This window comes from Rattus norvegicus, chromosome 17, assembly GCF_021556685.1.
Source record: "Rattus norvegicus strain SHRSP/BbbUtx chromosome 17, alternate assembly SHRSP_T2T, whole genome shotgun sequence".
NCBI lineage: Eukaryota > Metazoa > Chordata > Mammalia > Rodentia > Muridae > Rattus > Rattus norvegicus.
Window position 1 is genome coordinate 7,069,897 of NC_141550.1, and position 15,394 is coordinate 7,085,290.

A 15,394-nucleotide genomic window follows, 5' to 3' on the forward strand; every position below is an offset into this window, starting at 1 on the left:
CTTTCCCACGGTTGCCCAAAAATGCGTCGCCCCACGAATGCTCACACTGCTCTTCTGGCCTCACAAATGCTCACACTGCTCTTCTGGCCCCACGAATGCTCACACTGCTCTTCTGGCCCCACGAATGCTCACACTGCTCTTCTGGCCCCACGAATGCTCACGCCGCTCTTCTGGCCCTGTTTGTCTTTTTCCATCTTTGCTCTGCAGAATCCTGCCCATCCTTCAAGACTCAATTCAAATATTAATGCTTCGCTAATCCTTGCCCTAGAAATTGATCTCTGTTTTCCTCTCAAGCTCCCTTATCACTTTCCATGCCCGTCACGAGCCTTATCTAATCCCCACCTCACACAATAAATATTTATGTGCAACGTTTTCCCTCTCCCACTTACATCCTAACTTTGTGTTGTACAAATTCCTTGCCCATCCCGAAGTTAAAAAACCAAAACCAAAAACAAAAAAAAAAAACCAAACCTTAAACTGTTCGTGCACGAGGTCCATTTGAGCAGGAGCAAACTTTTCAGCAAGGATTCTGGGTGTATGCAATAGAGAACAATTAAAACTAAGCATCATCAGACAATAGCAAACACCAGAGCAAAAAGCTCTTGGTCCTTGGATCATGTACAACTCTGAAGGGTTTTTGTTGTTGTTGTTTTGTTTTGTTTTTTGTTTGTTTGTTTGTTTTGTTTTGTTTGTTTTTTAAGAGTAATTCCTGCCTGAAGTCATGGTGCTGAAAGGCCCGGTAGGCAAGGGAGTTGCTATCCTGATTCCTGAACTCCTGAGTGACAGACAGAGCTCTGCCTGCCTTGGGTTTTCTCTCTGTCCCCACCAGCTGCAGGAAACAGCACAGACCTGTGCAGCTGGCTTTTTTCCCACTTGTTTATTTGAGTGGTGATGGAAATTAAATTTCCCTGGAGGTGCTAACCCTGCCCCCCCTTGTTTCTTTTGTCTCAGCCCTGGACCCATCCAAGGACCCCTGCCTGAAAGTGAAATGCAGCCCTCACAAAGTCTGTGTGACCCAGGACTACCAGACAGCCCTGTGTGTCAGCCGAAAGCACCTGTTGCCCAGGTAAGTTGGGGAAGGGGGCGGCTATAGGTTAGGGCTGTTCTGTGGCTGGTGAAACTGAAGCATCCGATGGGCTCACACTGGATGAAAAAGAGAGTGAGCGCTATGCTTGCCACCATTTTAAATGGTTCTAGGTCCCTATACTCAGGTGTGATAGTATGGATGTCAGATGGCAACCTCAGGTTTATAAAAGACAGCAATCCTTTAAATTATTGTTGTTGTTGTTGTTGTTGTTGTTATTATATGTTGGGGTGTGTTTTGCCTGCATATATGTCTGTGTATCACATACGTGCCTGGTCTCCACACACTTTTGTGACCTTAGGTCCACAAAGGTCAGAAGAGGGCATTGTATCCCCTGTCGTTGAGAATTGAACCCAGCTATGGCCATACCAGCCTAAAGGTGCCGAATCTCGTCTGAGAATTGAACCCAGGTCCTTTAGAAGAGTAGCCAGCGCTCCTAACTGACGAGCCATCTCTCTGGCTCTTAAGAACAGCCATCTTAAGTTTTCAAAAATCTTAATTTTGACTCAAGTCCTCATCTTAACAGAAAAGCCTTTTTTGTTAACATTTCCTGTTCCCCAAGTGACCCTGGTGTCCAGGAAGCTTGCAGCCAAGAAAGCAGGAGGTGGCCCTTCGCCGGTCCAGCTGCAGATGACAGCCTGTGCATGAGGAAGGCAGCCTTTCAGACACCCGAGCCTCTTGTAGCTTACCTTGGCTTTATTAGCCCCAGCATGATAGCCTAGGACCCTGCTGCATACTGCTTCCCCTCGAGAGATCTTGACGGTGGCCTTTAGAGTTGGCCCTTTTGGTTCTTCCTTCTGGGGTGCGTTGTAATTGTCTTTTACTCCTCAATGGCTTCCTCTGAATAGTGTCCCATCCCTCCCTGGAAATCCATGCAGGCACCAGAACAACGCTTTTCATGTCAAGTGACCCTCTGCTTCTGTCTTCCCTATGGCTGGCGCCTGTGACCTCAGACTTGGCTGCTAGGATCCGTGTCTTGCATCACTTTCAGTGTTTGATGTACAATCAGCATTCGTGTCTATGAGACCCAGACAAAAAGTGCCGAGATGTGCATGGCTGTTTCCCAGATCCGCACTTCTTCCTGGGAATCACGTGGGTCCTGCCCTTAAGTGTGGTTGATAGATCTTAGTAGTCACTCCGTTGAGGAAAACTGGTTTTCCTTCTCCCAGCAACTATCAATAGCAAACAGCTTCTCAGCTCAGGATGCGACTTGTGCCTACTTCCTCTTCTCTGTGCTGGGATTTTGTTTTAATCATGTTTGGGTCACTACTAAGTGGGATGTAAACATAATTCTGGTGGCTCCAGTCGAAGTGCCTTCTTTTAGGTACCTACACTCCAAGAAAACCATTCCAGTCCCGCTAGCCCTTGTAATTTCTACGCTTGAGGATACAAGAGCCCCACTAACAATTAACACAATGTCCTTGGGGATAATGTTCCAGGTTCAACCATTCGGTCTCCTGTATATGTGTGTGCACATGTGTGTAAGTATATGTCCGGGTATACATGGTGTTTCCCTAGGCACACCATACTCTGATTATCACTCAGCTTATGTGAAAAGTACAGTCTCTACCTCCTGCATCCGAGAAATTATAAAGCTTTGTGTACGGATTTAGGGAGGAGACAAACGCGGGTTCCATTCCTTGTTAGATCCCCCGTGCCCGTGTAAACTTGAGAAGTAAATTTGCGAGTCTAAATTTCTTTTTCTTCATCTGTTAAATGAATTGACTATGAAGACACAGCCTATTTTGTGTGACAGTTCAATAAAGGTGATGGCGTATAATGGTGGTTTAATGTCAACGCCAGCCACTCTAGCAATTAGTAAAACAATAATTATAATAGTTAGCATTGTCTGAATATGTCTGGAAGCTCAGCCAGAACCCTCCCTCCTAACCACATAAGCTCCTGAGAAAGAAACAACTTCCCTTTGGGCTTTCTATTCCTTCCCTGATCTGAGCATGCTGCCTTCCTTCCAGCCCTTGAGCAGAGCCTCAAGGACTGCGGTGACATTTCTGCTGCCACATTGTGATTTGCAACAGGGGAGTCAGAGAAAATGACTGCATCTCTGATAATAGGGCCTGTTCCCTACTAGAAAACAACTCCACAATGAGCTTTGGCTAAGGTGGTGCGCCCTCTTCCTTAGCAGGACTCGGGAGGTGCCCTGGCCCTAGGAGGCCTGTGTGCGGTCACTGTGGTTATCTTACCAAATCTCTCTCTCAAAAGTGGGGTTTCTCAGCCCTCAATAGAGGCCAATTGTGTCACTCCCCAGAGAGCGTTGGATGCCTTCCCAGATAAAACATCTGTCCTTCCACATTAAACTTCGGGGGTCCCCTAGAGCTGAGACAGATTATTGACAACTCTATTTATTCCCCAATCAGGGAAGTGCTTTTTTATTTTGCAAAACATCTGTAGACAAGGCTGCTAGCCAAGCTGGCCCCTTGCAGCTCAAGGGGAAAATCTTACCTCGAGACATCGAGAAGCTGTTGACAGACCAGGAGGCAGCTTGGAAGCCCCAGTTGATGAGGAGGCCCCAGATGTAGGCTGGTTTGCCAGTGGAGTAGGGGACAAGGTCAGGGAAATGCCTTGGGCCTGGATGGCCTGTGGAGCTCAAGTGGGTGGAGAAGATCCTAGGAGCACAGGTCTGTGGCCACAGCACTTCAGGGCTGACCCAAACAGATTTGATGGATGAAGCGGTCTGTCAGGGCTCCCTCTGCTGGAGTCTCCCCAAATCTGGTGAGACAATCCATAGGGGACTCTTCTGCTCTATTCAGGACCTTCTCAGAGAATTCTATAAATTCTTTCACTTCTTTCTGCTGTTCAGCATTTCTGTGGGTGTGGGAGGTCAGTTCAGGGCCAGATGTTCCTGCTTTAGCCTCCTTGGGATCACTAGGGCACCCCAGAGTGCTGCATATGCTCGGGGTGGCGTATCTTTGATGACTTAAACATTCTCCTTCTACTTTTGGTGCAATAGTTGAAGCTCATCCTAGAAAACATTAAAAATAGGAAGTAGGTAACGGCCACATTGTTGAAATACAGCTACTAAAATGTTTCAATGTGTTCTGTCTACTCTTTTCTTGTTTTTTACTTTGTTAAAATTTGTTTCTCTTATGCATATTAGCATTTTGCCTCAATGTAAATGTTTGTACCGCAGGTGTGCCTAATGTCCTCAGAAATCAGAAGAGGGCATTGGATCTGCTGGAACAGGGGCCACGTGGGTGCTGGGAACCAAACAGGTGGAAGCAGCCAGTGCTGGGCCACCTCTTCAGCCCCTGGTTTGACTTACTGACCTGTTTTTATCGAGACTTTTAACTAATAGTCCATATACAATATACATTTTATGTTGATATTTATACATGAATACTTTATGGTACTGTGAGCCACACTTACAATTTTTAATTACATAATATGCTATGTTAAAATTTAACTTGAGTGGCGGGTTTATATTTACACACACACACACACACACACTAAGGCTATAAAACTTTCCAAAGAAAATAATGTGAGATTTCTATCCTTGGCTTTAAGACTTCCTAAGTGTGGCATAGCAAGTGAGATTGTACCCAAATTGAAGATGTCTGATGTTCTGTAACTATATCAAGTGTGTGTGTGTGTGTGTGTGTGTGTGTGTGTGTGTGTGTGTGTGTGTGTAAGTCCAGACATGCTGGGAGAAAATATCTCAGAGGGTTTACTTCACATATGTACATGTAAAAATACTCTTTCGTATGTTTGTATCAACTTCATTTAGAGTCACAGATAGTAAGAACTCAAGGTGAAGTTATCAACCAGCTGTGGCATTTCCATTATAATCAATACTTTTCAGCAATAAACACGCATAAGCTATTAATCTATCAAACGATCACATGCTAACGAAACTGCAGAAAGGATCACACTCGAGTACTCGGTGTGGTCTCCCCATTTCCTCTGTTCTGGGACCAAGCTGGTTATAAGCAACACAGACTACCTATCTGGGGTGACAGAAAGCACACTAGTTGCCCCAGGGACGAGGACATTCTGAGAGTATAGTTGAATGGCTACACATTCTATAGCTCATGGCGGAAATACAGATCCCTTGGGAAACGGAAGTCAGACTCCATACCGGGATGCCGTTTGTAACTGAGTCTACTAGCAACGGGAAGGGGTGTGTTAGAATAATATCTCATTATTCATTCTTGTCATAGTTGTTATTTTATATATATATAAAAAAAACCCTCTCGGGCATGTTTAAGTAGAATATTGTCAAGGGGACAGGGCCAGCAGAGGGCTCTGGCAGCAGGGGAGAATCATTGGTTCAAATCTGCTGCTCTGTGGAGCTGGGAGGGGGTGGGGGTGAGGAAAGGGAGGGGGAGGAGGTGGGGGCTCCCTGCAGAGGGCTGAACATTGATTTTTACCTCTCTCTTACCATTGATTTTCATTTGGAGAATGGAAAATTGAAAGCATTTGTTTGGGGCCTTCCAGACAAACCACATTCTCTGATTGTGCAGGAGGGTAGTGCGCCCGGGGAGCGGACGGTCGGAATGGAACTTGCAATATCTAAGTGGACCCTTCAAAGCCTTGGGGAGCGGTGGGAACTCATCTATTTTTAAGTAAGGAGCGAGACGGCCCAACTTCCCAGAGGGCTGGGCCCCTCTAATAGTGTGTCCCTTCATCTTCACTTCCTTACTTTCTGGAATAACAACTAATTCTGTGCACCAGCAAAAGAATTTAGATGCCATCGAGGCTTTTGGTACAGTAGACCAATCTCGGAGTTTTCTCTCTTTTATGTGAACTTGAAAAAAAAAGAATCAAAGTGTTCGAGGTCAGAGAGAAACACATCACAGGATGTGCCTCAAATACCAAACTCTCAGAGGATATTTGAAAGGATGAGGTTATTTTATCTCAGTTTTGTTTTACAACAAAGCACTGCCTCCCGCTACAGGGGCTTTGAACCGCTTGATTATACATACACCACATCGCTGAGGCAGCGCGGAAGGCACACGGCCACGTGGAAAGTGCCGGGCTCCCGGGCGCCGGACCAGCTCTCTGATGCTCTCCCCATCAAGGCATGTTGCTGTGTCTTGGAGACCACCTTCATTACCGATGTGGCTCAGGTCCCTTCTGTGAGGGACCACATGCTGCCTTGGGTTCTGTTTTAAGCTCAGAGGACATTCATGGGCAGGGTTCTGGTCCAAGAAGAACTTGTTATTCCTCTACTGCTTTAAAAAAAAAAAAAAAACCACCACAGCCAAGTTTGGGTTCACCCTCTTGGGAGTCCATCATTTTGGTGAACAGAAATGGCTCCACTGTGGTCTGTCATCTGGCAAAGGCTCACGATTTGTACAATCAGACCTCATGCCAAGTCTAAACCATGGAAGAGAAGGAGAGGGAAGCACAATGTTTCAACCCAGGGCCCGCTGGCTGCTTACTGTGTTTCAGAGTAGTTTTCCTGAGTGGATCTCACAGCTGCCTATCAGGACCGGGCTATGACCCCCAGATGACCCAAGCTGCCACTCAGGTTCCGTAAATAATTGTCCCAATTGCACATGGCCAGTGAGGGGCAGATTTTCATCTGTGTGCAACTCCCCACCGTGTACCTATGTCACACAGCAGCCACTGGGGATGCAGGTGAGAGCAGGTACCCAAAGACTATCTAAAAGGGGACGGCCACTGTTCTGGTCCCTGCAGTCCCTCCGATCAGAATCTCCACCCCTTTCTCCTGGTACCTGTCCTTATTAAGCAATTGGTCTGGGCACTGATATTAAACCCATTTCCTCCCTTCTATGCCCACACACATTGTTCCTAGTCCCTTCTTCTCCTTTGTGTTTTTTTCTAAAAGTATACATTTAAAACAGGTGTCCCTTAACTGTAGAGATGCTGTGTTGATTTAAACCTGGGAGATCTTACTACAGAAACACTGTCCATCCGTGCCCAGGATACAGCCGTGCCTGCTCCCGGCGTCCTCTCTGGGCACATTTTTGTAGCTTAGGCCCATCCCTTTCCTTCCTCTGTTTGCCTCTATGAAGCTGGAGGCCCTGATTGGCTGATTTTGTTGACAGGGGCAGCAGAGAGTAAAAAGCAATTTATGCCAGATATGTGAATAATTGCATGGAATTTTTCGTCCCTTGGAGCAAGGGGACAGCATGTAAGGCAGACACAGCACTGTGAGGTATGTGTCACATTGCAAGGCAGATTCACAAAGACATAATTGTTTTATTGGAATTCTTTGTCTCTTGAGAATTTCATACAGGAGTAATATATTTACATCATTTCTCCCCCTCCTCTTCCCTTCAACTCCTCTCATATGTCCTCTTAAATTCAAGATTTCTTCAGTTATTATTCCTCTCTCTCTCTCTCTCTCTCTCTCTCTCTCTCTCTCTCTCTCTCTCTCTCTCTCTCCACACACACCCCTTTGGATTGGGTAACCTGTCCGGAGTTCATTTCTAGAGAAAATGGGTTCTCCCTTCCCCAGCAGCTGAGGGATGGAGTGTGTAACTTTCCCTCGTCACAATGTCCCATCAACTGGTGTTGTCACTATACAGGTCTTGCTAAGGTCACCACAGCATTGAGCTTCCATGGGTTCAGCTTCCCTGTCACATACAGACTATTCTATCACCCAGTAGGCAACCTGGTCCTGTGATTCTGATAATTTTCCCTTCCCTTCCTCCTTGATTTCCCGAGCCTGGTTAGGAGTTGCATCGGAGATTATCACTTAGGTTTGAGCGCCTTACTCTGCTTCTTTTCTTTGTAACTTTGTAACGTCGCCATCTGCTGCAGAAACATGTATCCAGATCTACAAAGGTGCTTTTAGTTAAGAAAAGCACATTTTCTAATACACTGTAGCACCCTCGTATTGTTTTTCCTTGTTCCCACTTCTCTTAAAAGCCATACTCTCAATGCCAGCGGAAACTGGCTGGGTAGGGCAGGCTTAGCTGTCCCAGGCTCCCAGTAAGTTTCACAGCGTGGTGAGGCAGCTCTGGGATTTTGCCCTCATGGGCAAGAACTCTGCCTCACTGTTAGCCAAGCTTCCCTGCCTGCAAAAGTGGGTTCTTGTATCCCATTAACTAAAGCACTGGCTCCTTGTCATTCTTTCTTTGAGCCATTTCCTGTCTACAGGAGATGAAGAGTGTTTTATGGATGCTTTCTAGGACATGCCTGTGCCCAGATGTTAATAAGCCCAGCATCTGTGGTGCTGAGATGACTGGTTTCTTTGTGGGGCACAGGGTTGTTTAAGGACACCCTCCCATTTCCTGCTTCCACGACTGATGGCGGCATTCAGAGTGCTTCTGTTCTGCATGCTGTCTCAGATGTTGGGAGTATAGGTGGTGTTTCTGTGTCTGCTTATTAAGCAATGTACCCAGTGGCACATCTCTAGCTTCAGAACTTAGTGTGGGAGGGGGAAAAGAGGGCTGTGAGGTGGGTGTGCCATTTTGAATAGATAATCACTGGGTATGGTTTCCTTGTGGGATCATGTCATTGCTGAGGGCATGCAGGTGTGGATCACGTGATCACACTTGCACATCTGTCCCTGCTCATTGTATAATAAACAAGATTAAGCACCCTGTGGTAAGTTGAAGTTAATGCTCATCACCCATCCTGATGACACGGATTAGTCAGGTAGTCCTGATACATGTATCACCCAAAAGACATGAAACAAAAGTCACAAGGTTGAAGTTTCCCATTTTTCCTCCTTTCTATTTTTGCTCCCTCAAATGCACTCTTTTTCCTGTATTATCATAAATCTGCTTTCACCCTCTGATCCTCATCGGGATCCCTACTTCCCCTGCTTTCAGTTTTGACGTTTCATACCAGCTTAATCCAACCAGTGAACCGTGAAAGACAACTCCTTATGGGCATCAGACACTGTAGTGGAACCCATTCTGGGCACTGACCTTGCAGATCCGTGGGCCAGAAGATGGGTTCAGGATGAATTAGATGGAGTTCCAAGACTCTCTTTAGAAGGACTTTGTGTTTTAAATAGAATGTTCCCAGGCTAATGTTCTGCCTTTAATGTTCTTCATAGGGAGGGTGGGCAGAAGGAAGGCCGTCATGCACAGAGGGATGAGAGAGATGATGTTAATTAGTTTGGGGACCTTGGTTCCATTCCAACGCTCACTCCTGAGTGATGCTTTTCCCGGGTCCACATTGAACCTGTACGCTTCCATTATCGGGCGAGAAAAGGACTTCTGGCCACCTGCCTCACCTCTGATGCCCTCCCAGTTATGATGCTTTCCAGTGAACCATGGGGTGAACTCCACTGGGTGATGCTGGTCTGATGAGAGAGGAGGCTATGGCTTAGCCTCTGGTGGCCGTGAGAAACCATAAATCAGAGAGGAGATGGTGGGGCTGCCCTCCTGTTGGGATTGAGATCCCTTTACATGTGTGTGTGGTGGTAAGTGAGGTCCATCATCTCTGGCAATGATCTCTGTAGCTTACGTGTGTGTGGTGGTGAGTGAGGTCCAGGTTATTAATTCGGATGCTACTCCATTGGAGTTTGTGATGATACCTTTATTCAACAAACGTCATAGGTAGGTACCTTTCTCTACACACACCATGCTGTGTGTTTAAAATTCTGTGATAGAGGGGTATAGTCTGTCCTTGCAGATATTAAAGTCTATTAGAAAAGACAGAATGCAACTGAAAATCTAATCACAGGTGGTTTAAGTGTTCTGTAGTTTAAGACACAGGGCTCCATGCAAGTTGCTTCTGTTTGACTGAAGGAAGGAAGGCCTCGAAACACAGGCAAGAGTAGGGGAAAGTATTCTTGGTAGAGTGAAAAGAGGGCATAGGCTTCTGAGTGAGGCGGAAGGAGAAGGGTCCTGCTGTTCTAAAGGAAGCGAGGATAGAGCAGCCTGTGCTGGTGGAAAAGGCAATGGAAGGTATAAGCCCGGAAGGAAGGTAGGGCTTTGTCACCTAGTGCCCTGACATCCTCAGACACAAGCTCTTACGGGCTCACTTCTCAGTCACGTAGGATGGATGGCTGGGCAACTTTAAGGAGAAGAGTCTGTGCTTCAGAAAAGACTGAGTTTCCTTGAGTTCTTGCTCTTTAAGGCAAACTGTGCTGTGGGAAAGTTGCTGGAGACACTTGCGCATGTGTGCGTGCATATGTGTATATGTATGTTTGTGTGGTGTGTGTGTATGATGTGTATGTGATGGGTGATGTGTGTATGTATGGTATGTGATGTATGTGTGTGTAGTGTGTGTGGTGTGATGTGTGTGTGTGTGGTGTGTGTGTGTGTGTGTGTGGTGTGTGTGTGTATGATGTGTGTGTATGTGTGGTGTATGTGTATGTGTGTGTGTATTTACAGAAATCCCAACCATCTCCACATTGAGCTTCTTCTAGTAGAGGAAGGTAAGGTCACAGATGCATGACTCTAACCGAGAAAGTGGGCAGTCCCCACTACACAGCTGCAGTTCTAAGAAAGGAGTAACCTCTTACAGTAAAGAGAGGTAGAAGGCAGAGAAGGGAACAGCAGCAGTCAATGGTAGTTGTTGTTAGTACTCACTAGTGGTTTAAGAGCAGGCAGGCAAGGAGACTGTCTCAGACATTACAGTGACCAACGTTGGCACGTGGTATCCACATTGACAGCTGTTAAGAGATAACTCTCCCCATGAACCCATCTTACATAGAAGAACCTCTCTGCCCTCAAGTCATCTCTCTGCCCTGAATCTCCACTCATGAATTCACGAGTCTAAACCCCACACCATGAATGACGTCATAGTAAGTGAAGCAGTGCATGGGGTCCAGGATACAGTGAGCACGCAGTAAACATTAGTCTCTTAGGTGAGAGTCAGAGTCACCAAGAATGGCGAGATGGGACAGTAGTAACTGTCATCTTCGGAGGTGCTCAGGATGACCCAAGTTCAAATGCACCATGTTCTAGATCATATCATTGTTGCCTTCATCTCTCGGGCTGCTGTAACAGAGTGCCAGAGGCTGGGTAGCTTATAAACAAAAAAGAATTGTTTCTCAGATTCCTAGAGCTGTGAAACTCACAGCAGGTACCATGACTGGCGTGATCTATTTCCTGGTTTTTTTTTTTTTTTTTTTTTTTGGTTCTTTTTTTCGGAGCTGAGGACCGAACCCAGGGCCTTGTGCTTCCTAGGTAAGCGCTCTACCACTGAGCTAAATCCCCAGCCCCCATTTCCTGGTTTTTAGAGGTTCTTTTTATGCCGGGCCCTTCCATGGCAGGAGAAGCCACTGATAACTTCTGCAGCCTCCTTTCGAAGTTACTAATCTGGAGCTGGAGAAATACGCAGTGGTTGAGTAGGACTTGGGTTTAGTTCCCAGTACCCACATTGGGCAGCTCACAGCCAACAAGCTCCAGCCCCAGAGGATCATCCGCCATCTGTGGGCATTGGGCATGCACACATACATGTCAGCAGAACACTCATACGGATAAAATGAAAATTAAAAATGAATAAAGAACGATATAGCCACTAGTCTTACTCTCCAGACCCAATCACCACCTAGACACTCCATGTTCAAATACTTCAGCATTTGGAATTTAGTTTCACGATGGAGAGGCAACAAAAGCATTTATTCTCTGTATTCTGTTCCAACCCTGGCTCTCTCTCTAGTTCCTGTCTTTACTCGTTTCGTATCAATAGTCTTCAACTTCCTTCAGTGTCAACTTTAAAGTTGAATTCCATACTGTCAAGAAAGAAGTAGATTAATCCCTCAGTGCTTGGCTTTCATATTTCGCCAAGCCGAATATCCACTGTCAGTGTTTTCAGGTTCTACCCTCCAAAAGGATTAAGACATAAACACCAGTCAGCCAAGCTCTATGACACTTTAGAAGGGCTATGACCTTTCCTCCAGTTTCTGGTAGCATGTTTCCCATTTCTACCCGAACCCTCATCAGGACATTATGCAAGTCCAAATCCCACCAAAGTTTTGTTTGGGTAACTGACGTTTTTCTCTGTAAAGACCAGGGTTTTCTGTGAAGGCGTCTTCTTTTCCTTTTGCCTTGTCAGAGTTCCCCATAACAACCCAGGTCTGCTAATGGGGCTTTTCCTAGCTTGCAGGCTTCCAGACCTCTTCTAGCCTTCACTTCTTACCAGGGGTCAGATCCTCTTCCACAGTATAGGTCTCATTGCAGGGGCACCACACTTCTTTACCCCAACTCTCTGTCATAAACAGCACCATAAGTGAGGTGGGTTATAGACAGTAGAGAAAAGACACTTCCAGTTTAAAGTCTCGGAAGTCCGTGGCGCAGGTTTCAGAAGACTGGGGTTCTGGTAAAAGCCTGTTTCTCTCTCATTAGGATGTCCTGTAGTGGAAGGGCTCTCTGGTCTCCTCTGTGAAGTTTCTAATCCCATCCACAAAGAGGTAACATCCTTTGATCTAATCACCCCCTCGAAGGTCTTATTCTGGTAGGAGTTAGAAATTTCATATATGGTTGAAGGGAGGGCACACATTTAGTCTGTAGTGCTTGTCACTCATACTGAGTTCTATTTTGATTATACAGTTTCCTCTCTTTGCTATATGTGGTAGTTTAAATGAGAATGTCCCCCCATAGGATTCACATGTTTGAATGTTTGGCTCCCAGTTGGTAGAACTGTTTGGGAAGGATTAGGAGGTGTGGCCTTGCTGGAGGAGGTGTGGCCTTGTTGGAGGAGGTGTGGCTTTGTTGGAGGAGGTGTATCACTAAGGGTGGGCTTTGAAGTTTCAAAAGCCCATGCTAAACCCCGTGTCACTTTTTCTGCCTGCTCCTTATGGATTAAGATGTAAAGCTCTCAGCTTCTGCTCTAGCACAATACCTGCTTGCCACTATAGTTCCTGCCATGGTGAACACAATACCTGCTTGCTACTATACTACATGGTGATAATGGACTAATCCCAGAGTCTGTAAGGAAGCCCCCCCTCTTAAGTTAAACGTTTTCTTCTATGAATTTCCTTGGCCATGGCGTTTCTTCACAGCAACTGAACAGTAACTAAGACACCATGCTCCTCTCAGTGGCAGAACCCAGATCCCCTCTGTGTCCCAGCTCTACGAGGAGGACACAGTCCACATGCTTCATGTCTCCTGTGCCCGATTCAGGATGTGGCACGTGATAGGTGTTCACAAATATTTTGTAGGCAAAATAGGTCCGTTAAGGGAGAAGCTGGAGACATGAAACCAGGACAGTTTGCTCAATTAGGAACTGGGAAAATCATCTGAGTTACAAAATGGTGCTTGAGGGGAGGATCACTGTGATGTGAAAACAGGGCCACTCCCCCATGTTTCCTGTAGGGAACTCACCACACATCAGTGACAAATTTGTTTTCTGGGAAGAGCTTGATTCCAGGCCTCTACCCCTGTCTGACCAGTGACCTACTTTCTCTAGGTTCTTGTCTCGTTGCCCATCCTGTCCCCGTGCAAAGTGACTAGACACACTTAAAGGTCAACTTCCCTCTGGAGCTCTGGGACAAGATGTCATTTGTCTCTCAGAGCTGCTGGTTTGCATTCCTCCTGGTGCTGCAGAATGACCTTTGCAACCACCTTAAGAGAGGAGGCAGGGAAAGGAACTGGCACTGAATGTTCTCTCTTCGGCTCTCTGTGCCAGGCCCTGCATGGTTCTGCCTACTCCTGCATAGACACCCAGATTTCATTCTTATATTTTTGGTTGTGAGCCTAGCCTTTAACGGCCGAGCCATCTCTCCAGCCCCTAGCTCTCATTGTTAAGGACCGCTCAACCAGGAAGTTTGTAGACTCCAGACTCTCCTCTTTCGAATGCTTCACTCCTTCTTTAAAGGGGGAACAAGAAAACCCTTGGCAGGGAATAGGGAGGCAAAGTTTAGAACAGAGGCTGAAGGAACACCCATTCAGAGCCTGCCCCACATGTGGCCCATACATATACAGCCACCAAACTAGATAAGATGGATGAAGCAAAGAAGTGCAGGCCGACAGGAGCCGGATGTAGATCTCTCCTGAGAGACACAGCCAGAATACAGCAAATACATAGGCGAATGCCATCATTAAACCACTGAACTGAGAACGGGATCCCCGTTAAAGGAATCAGAGAAAGGACTGAATGAGCTTGAAGGGGCTTGAGACCTCATATGAACAACAATGCCAACCAACCAGAGCTTCCAGGGACTAAGCTACTACCCAAAGATTATACATGGACTGACCCTGGGCTCCAACCTCATAGGTAGCAATGAATAGCCTAGTAAGAGCACCAGTGGAAGGGGAAGCCCTTGGTCCTGCCAAGACTGAACCCCCAGTGAATGGGCAGGGCAGTAATGGGGGGAGGATGGGGAGGGGAACACCCATAGAGAAGGGGGTGTTTAGGAGGGTGTTGGCCCAGAAACCGGGAAGGGGAATAACAATTGAAATGTAAATAAGAAATACTCAAGTTAATAAAGATGGGGGAAAAAAGGTTGGCCTCTTCACCCCTTGGCCTATGGCAATTGCCTCTCTAGCTCCTAAGAGCAACAGTGAATAGTAGAATGCCCCCTGAGGCCATGTCACCTACCTAGCAACAGAGAAGCCTGCACCAGCAGCATTTCATCAGTCTAAGATAAGAGCCTAGAGCAGGGGGGCTAGCAGATGAGAGGCCAACCTCCCCAAGGGGCCTCAGAACTGTGGCTGGCCACTCTCTACCCTCTGTGAGCCCAACATATACCTGTAAACCCAGTAGACTGAGCCATGGTGGGATAGGATTGCTGCCTACACCTGGTCTCTAATTGAGCTGTTTCTTCAGGTACCCATTTCCTCCCCTTGTGTTATGAGGGAAAGTGGTCTTGTTGTGATGGCCTTGGTGGGAAGTCTTCAGTGGCCCTTTGGTGGTATACGCAAACGCTTTGCCTCAGTTGGTTCTCAGCGTGGCAGGTAAAAACTGCTCTAGGGGAGTGTAGGGTAATGGGCAAGCACTCCACCCAGTGCTCTTGCAGCCATTACCTGGGGGCCCGACTGCAGTGCCCGTGGGTCAGTAAACTGTGCCAAGAGGAGCCACATTGGAACGGTTTTAGGGAACCGTGTCTGCTCTATTGCACTAAGCAATCGCTTTCAGTAAACAGTGATGAGGCAGCAACAAAATGGTGGTCGGGGTTCACCACAGCATGAGGAACCGTAGTGAAGGGTCACGGTATTAGGAAGGTCGGGAACCACTGACTTACATGGTAGAAGCCTGTCTGTCAACTGTGACTGCTTATACATTACCTCAGATTAGACAGTGAGCACTTGCACCACCAGAGTCTCTATGCTGAAGAAGCGCGTGAGGGGACGTGGAGAGTGCAGACGCATCAGCAGGCTAGCCTAGGGCTACTCATGCTGCTTAGAGTTTAGCGTTCTGATTTCTGGGTGTACTCAGGAGCACGGTGTACCATGTGCTTGTTTAGAAGTACAGCATGGC

At 46.8% G+C, this 15,394-nt stretch overlaps 1 protein-coding gene across 2 annotated transcripts in view; it reads left to right on the plus strand.

Moving 5' to 3' along the window:
• The window catches only part of Spock1 (sparc/osteonectin, cwcv and kazal like domains proteoglycan 1), a 480,034-nt gene that overhangs the window by 322,674 nt on the left and 141,966 nt on the right, over positions 1 to 15,394 (plus strand). For both annotated transcript variants that reach the window (XM_087590365.1, NM_001271297.1), the window contains 1 exon segment: positions 952 to 1,066. Coding sequence is in view for 1 of the 2 variants with exons in the window: in NM_001271297.1 (NP_001258226.1) it covers positions 952 to 1,066 (115 nt within the window). In the remaining variant the exon portion in view is untranslated.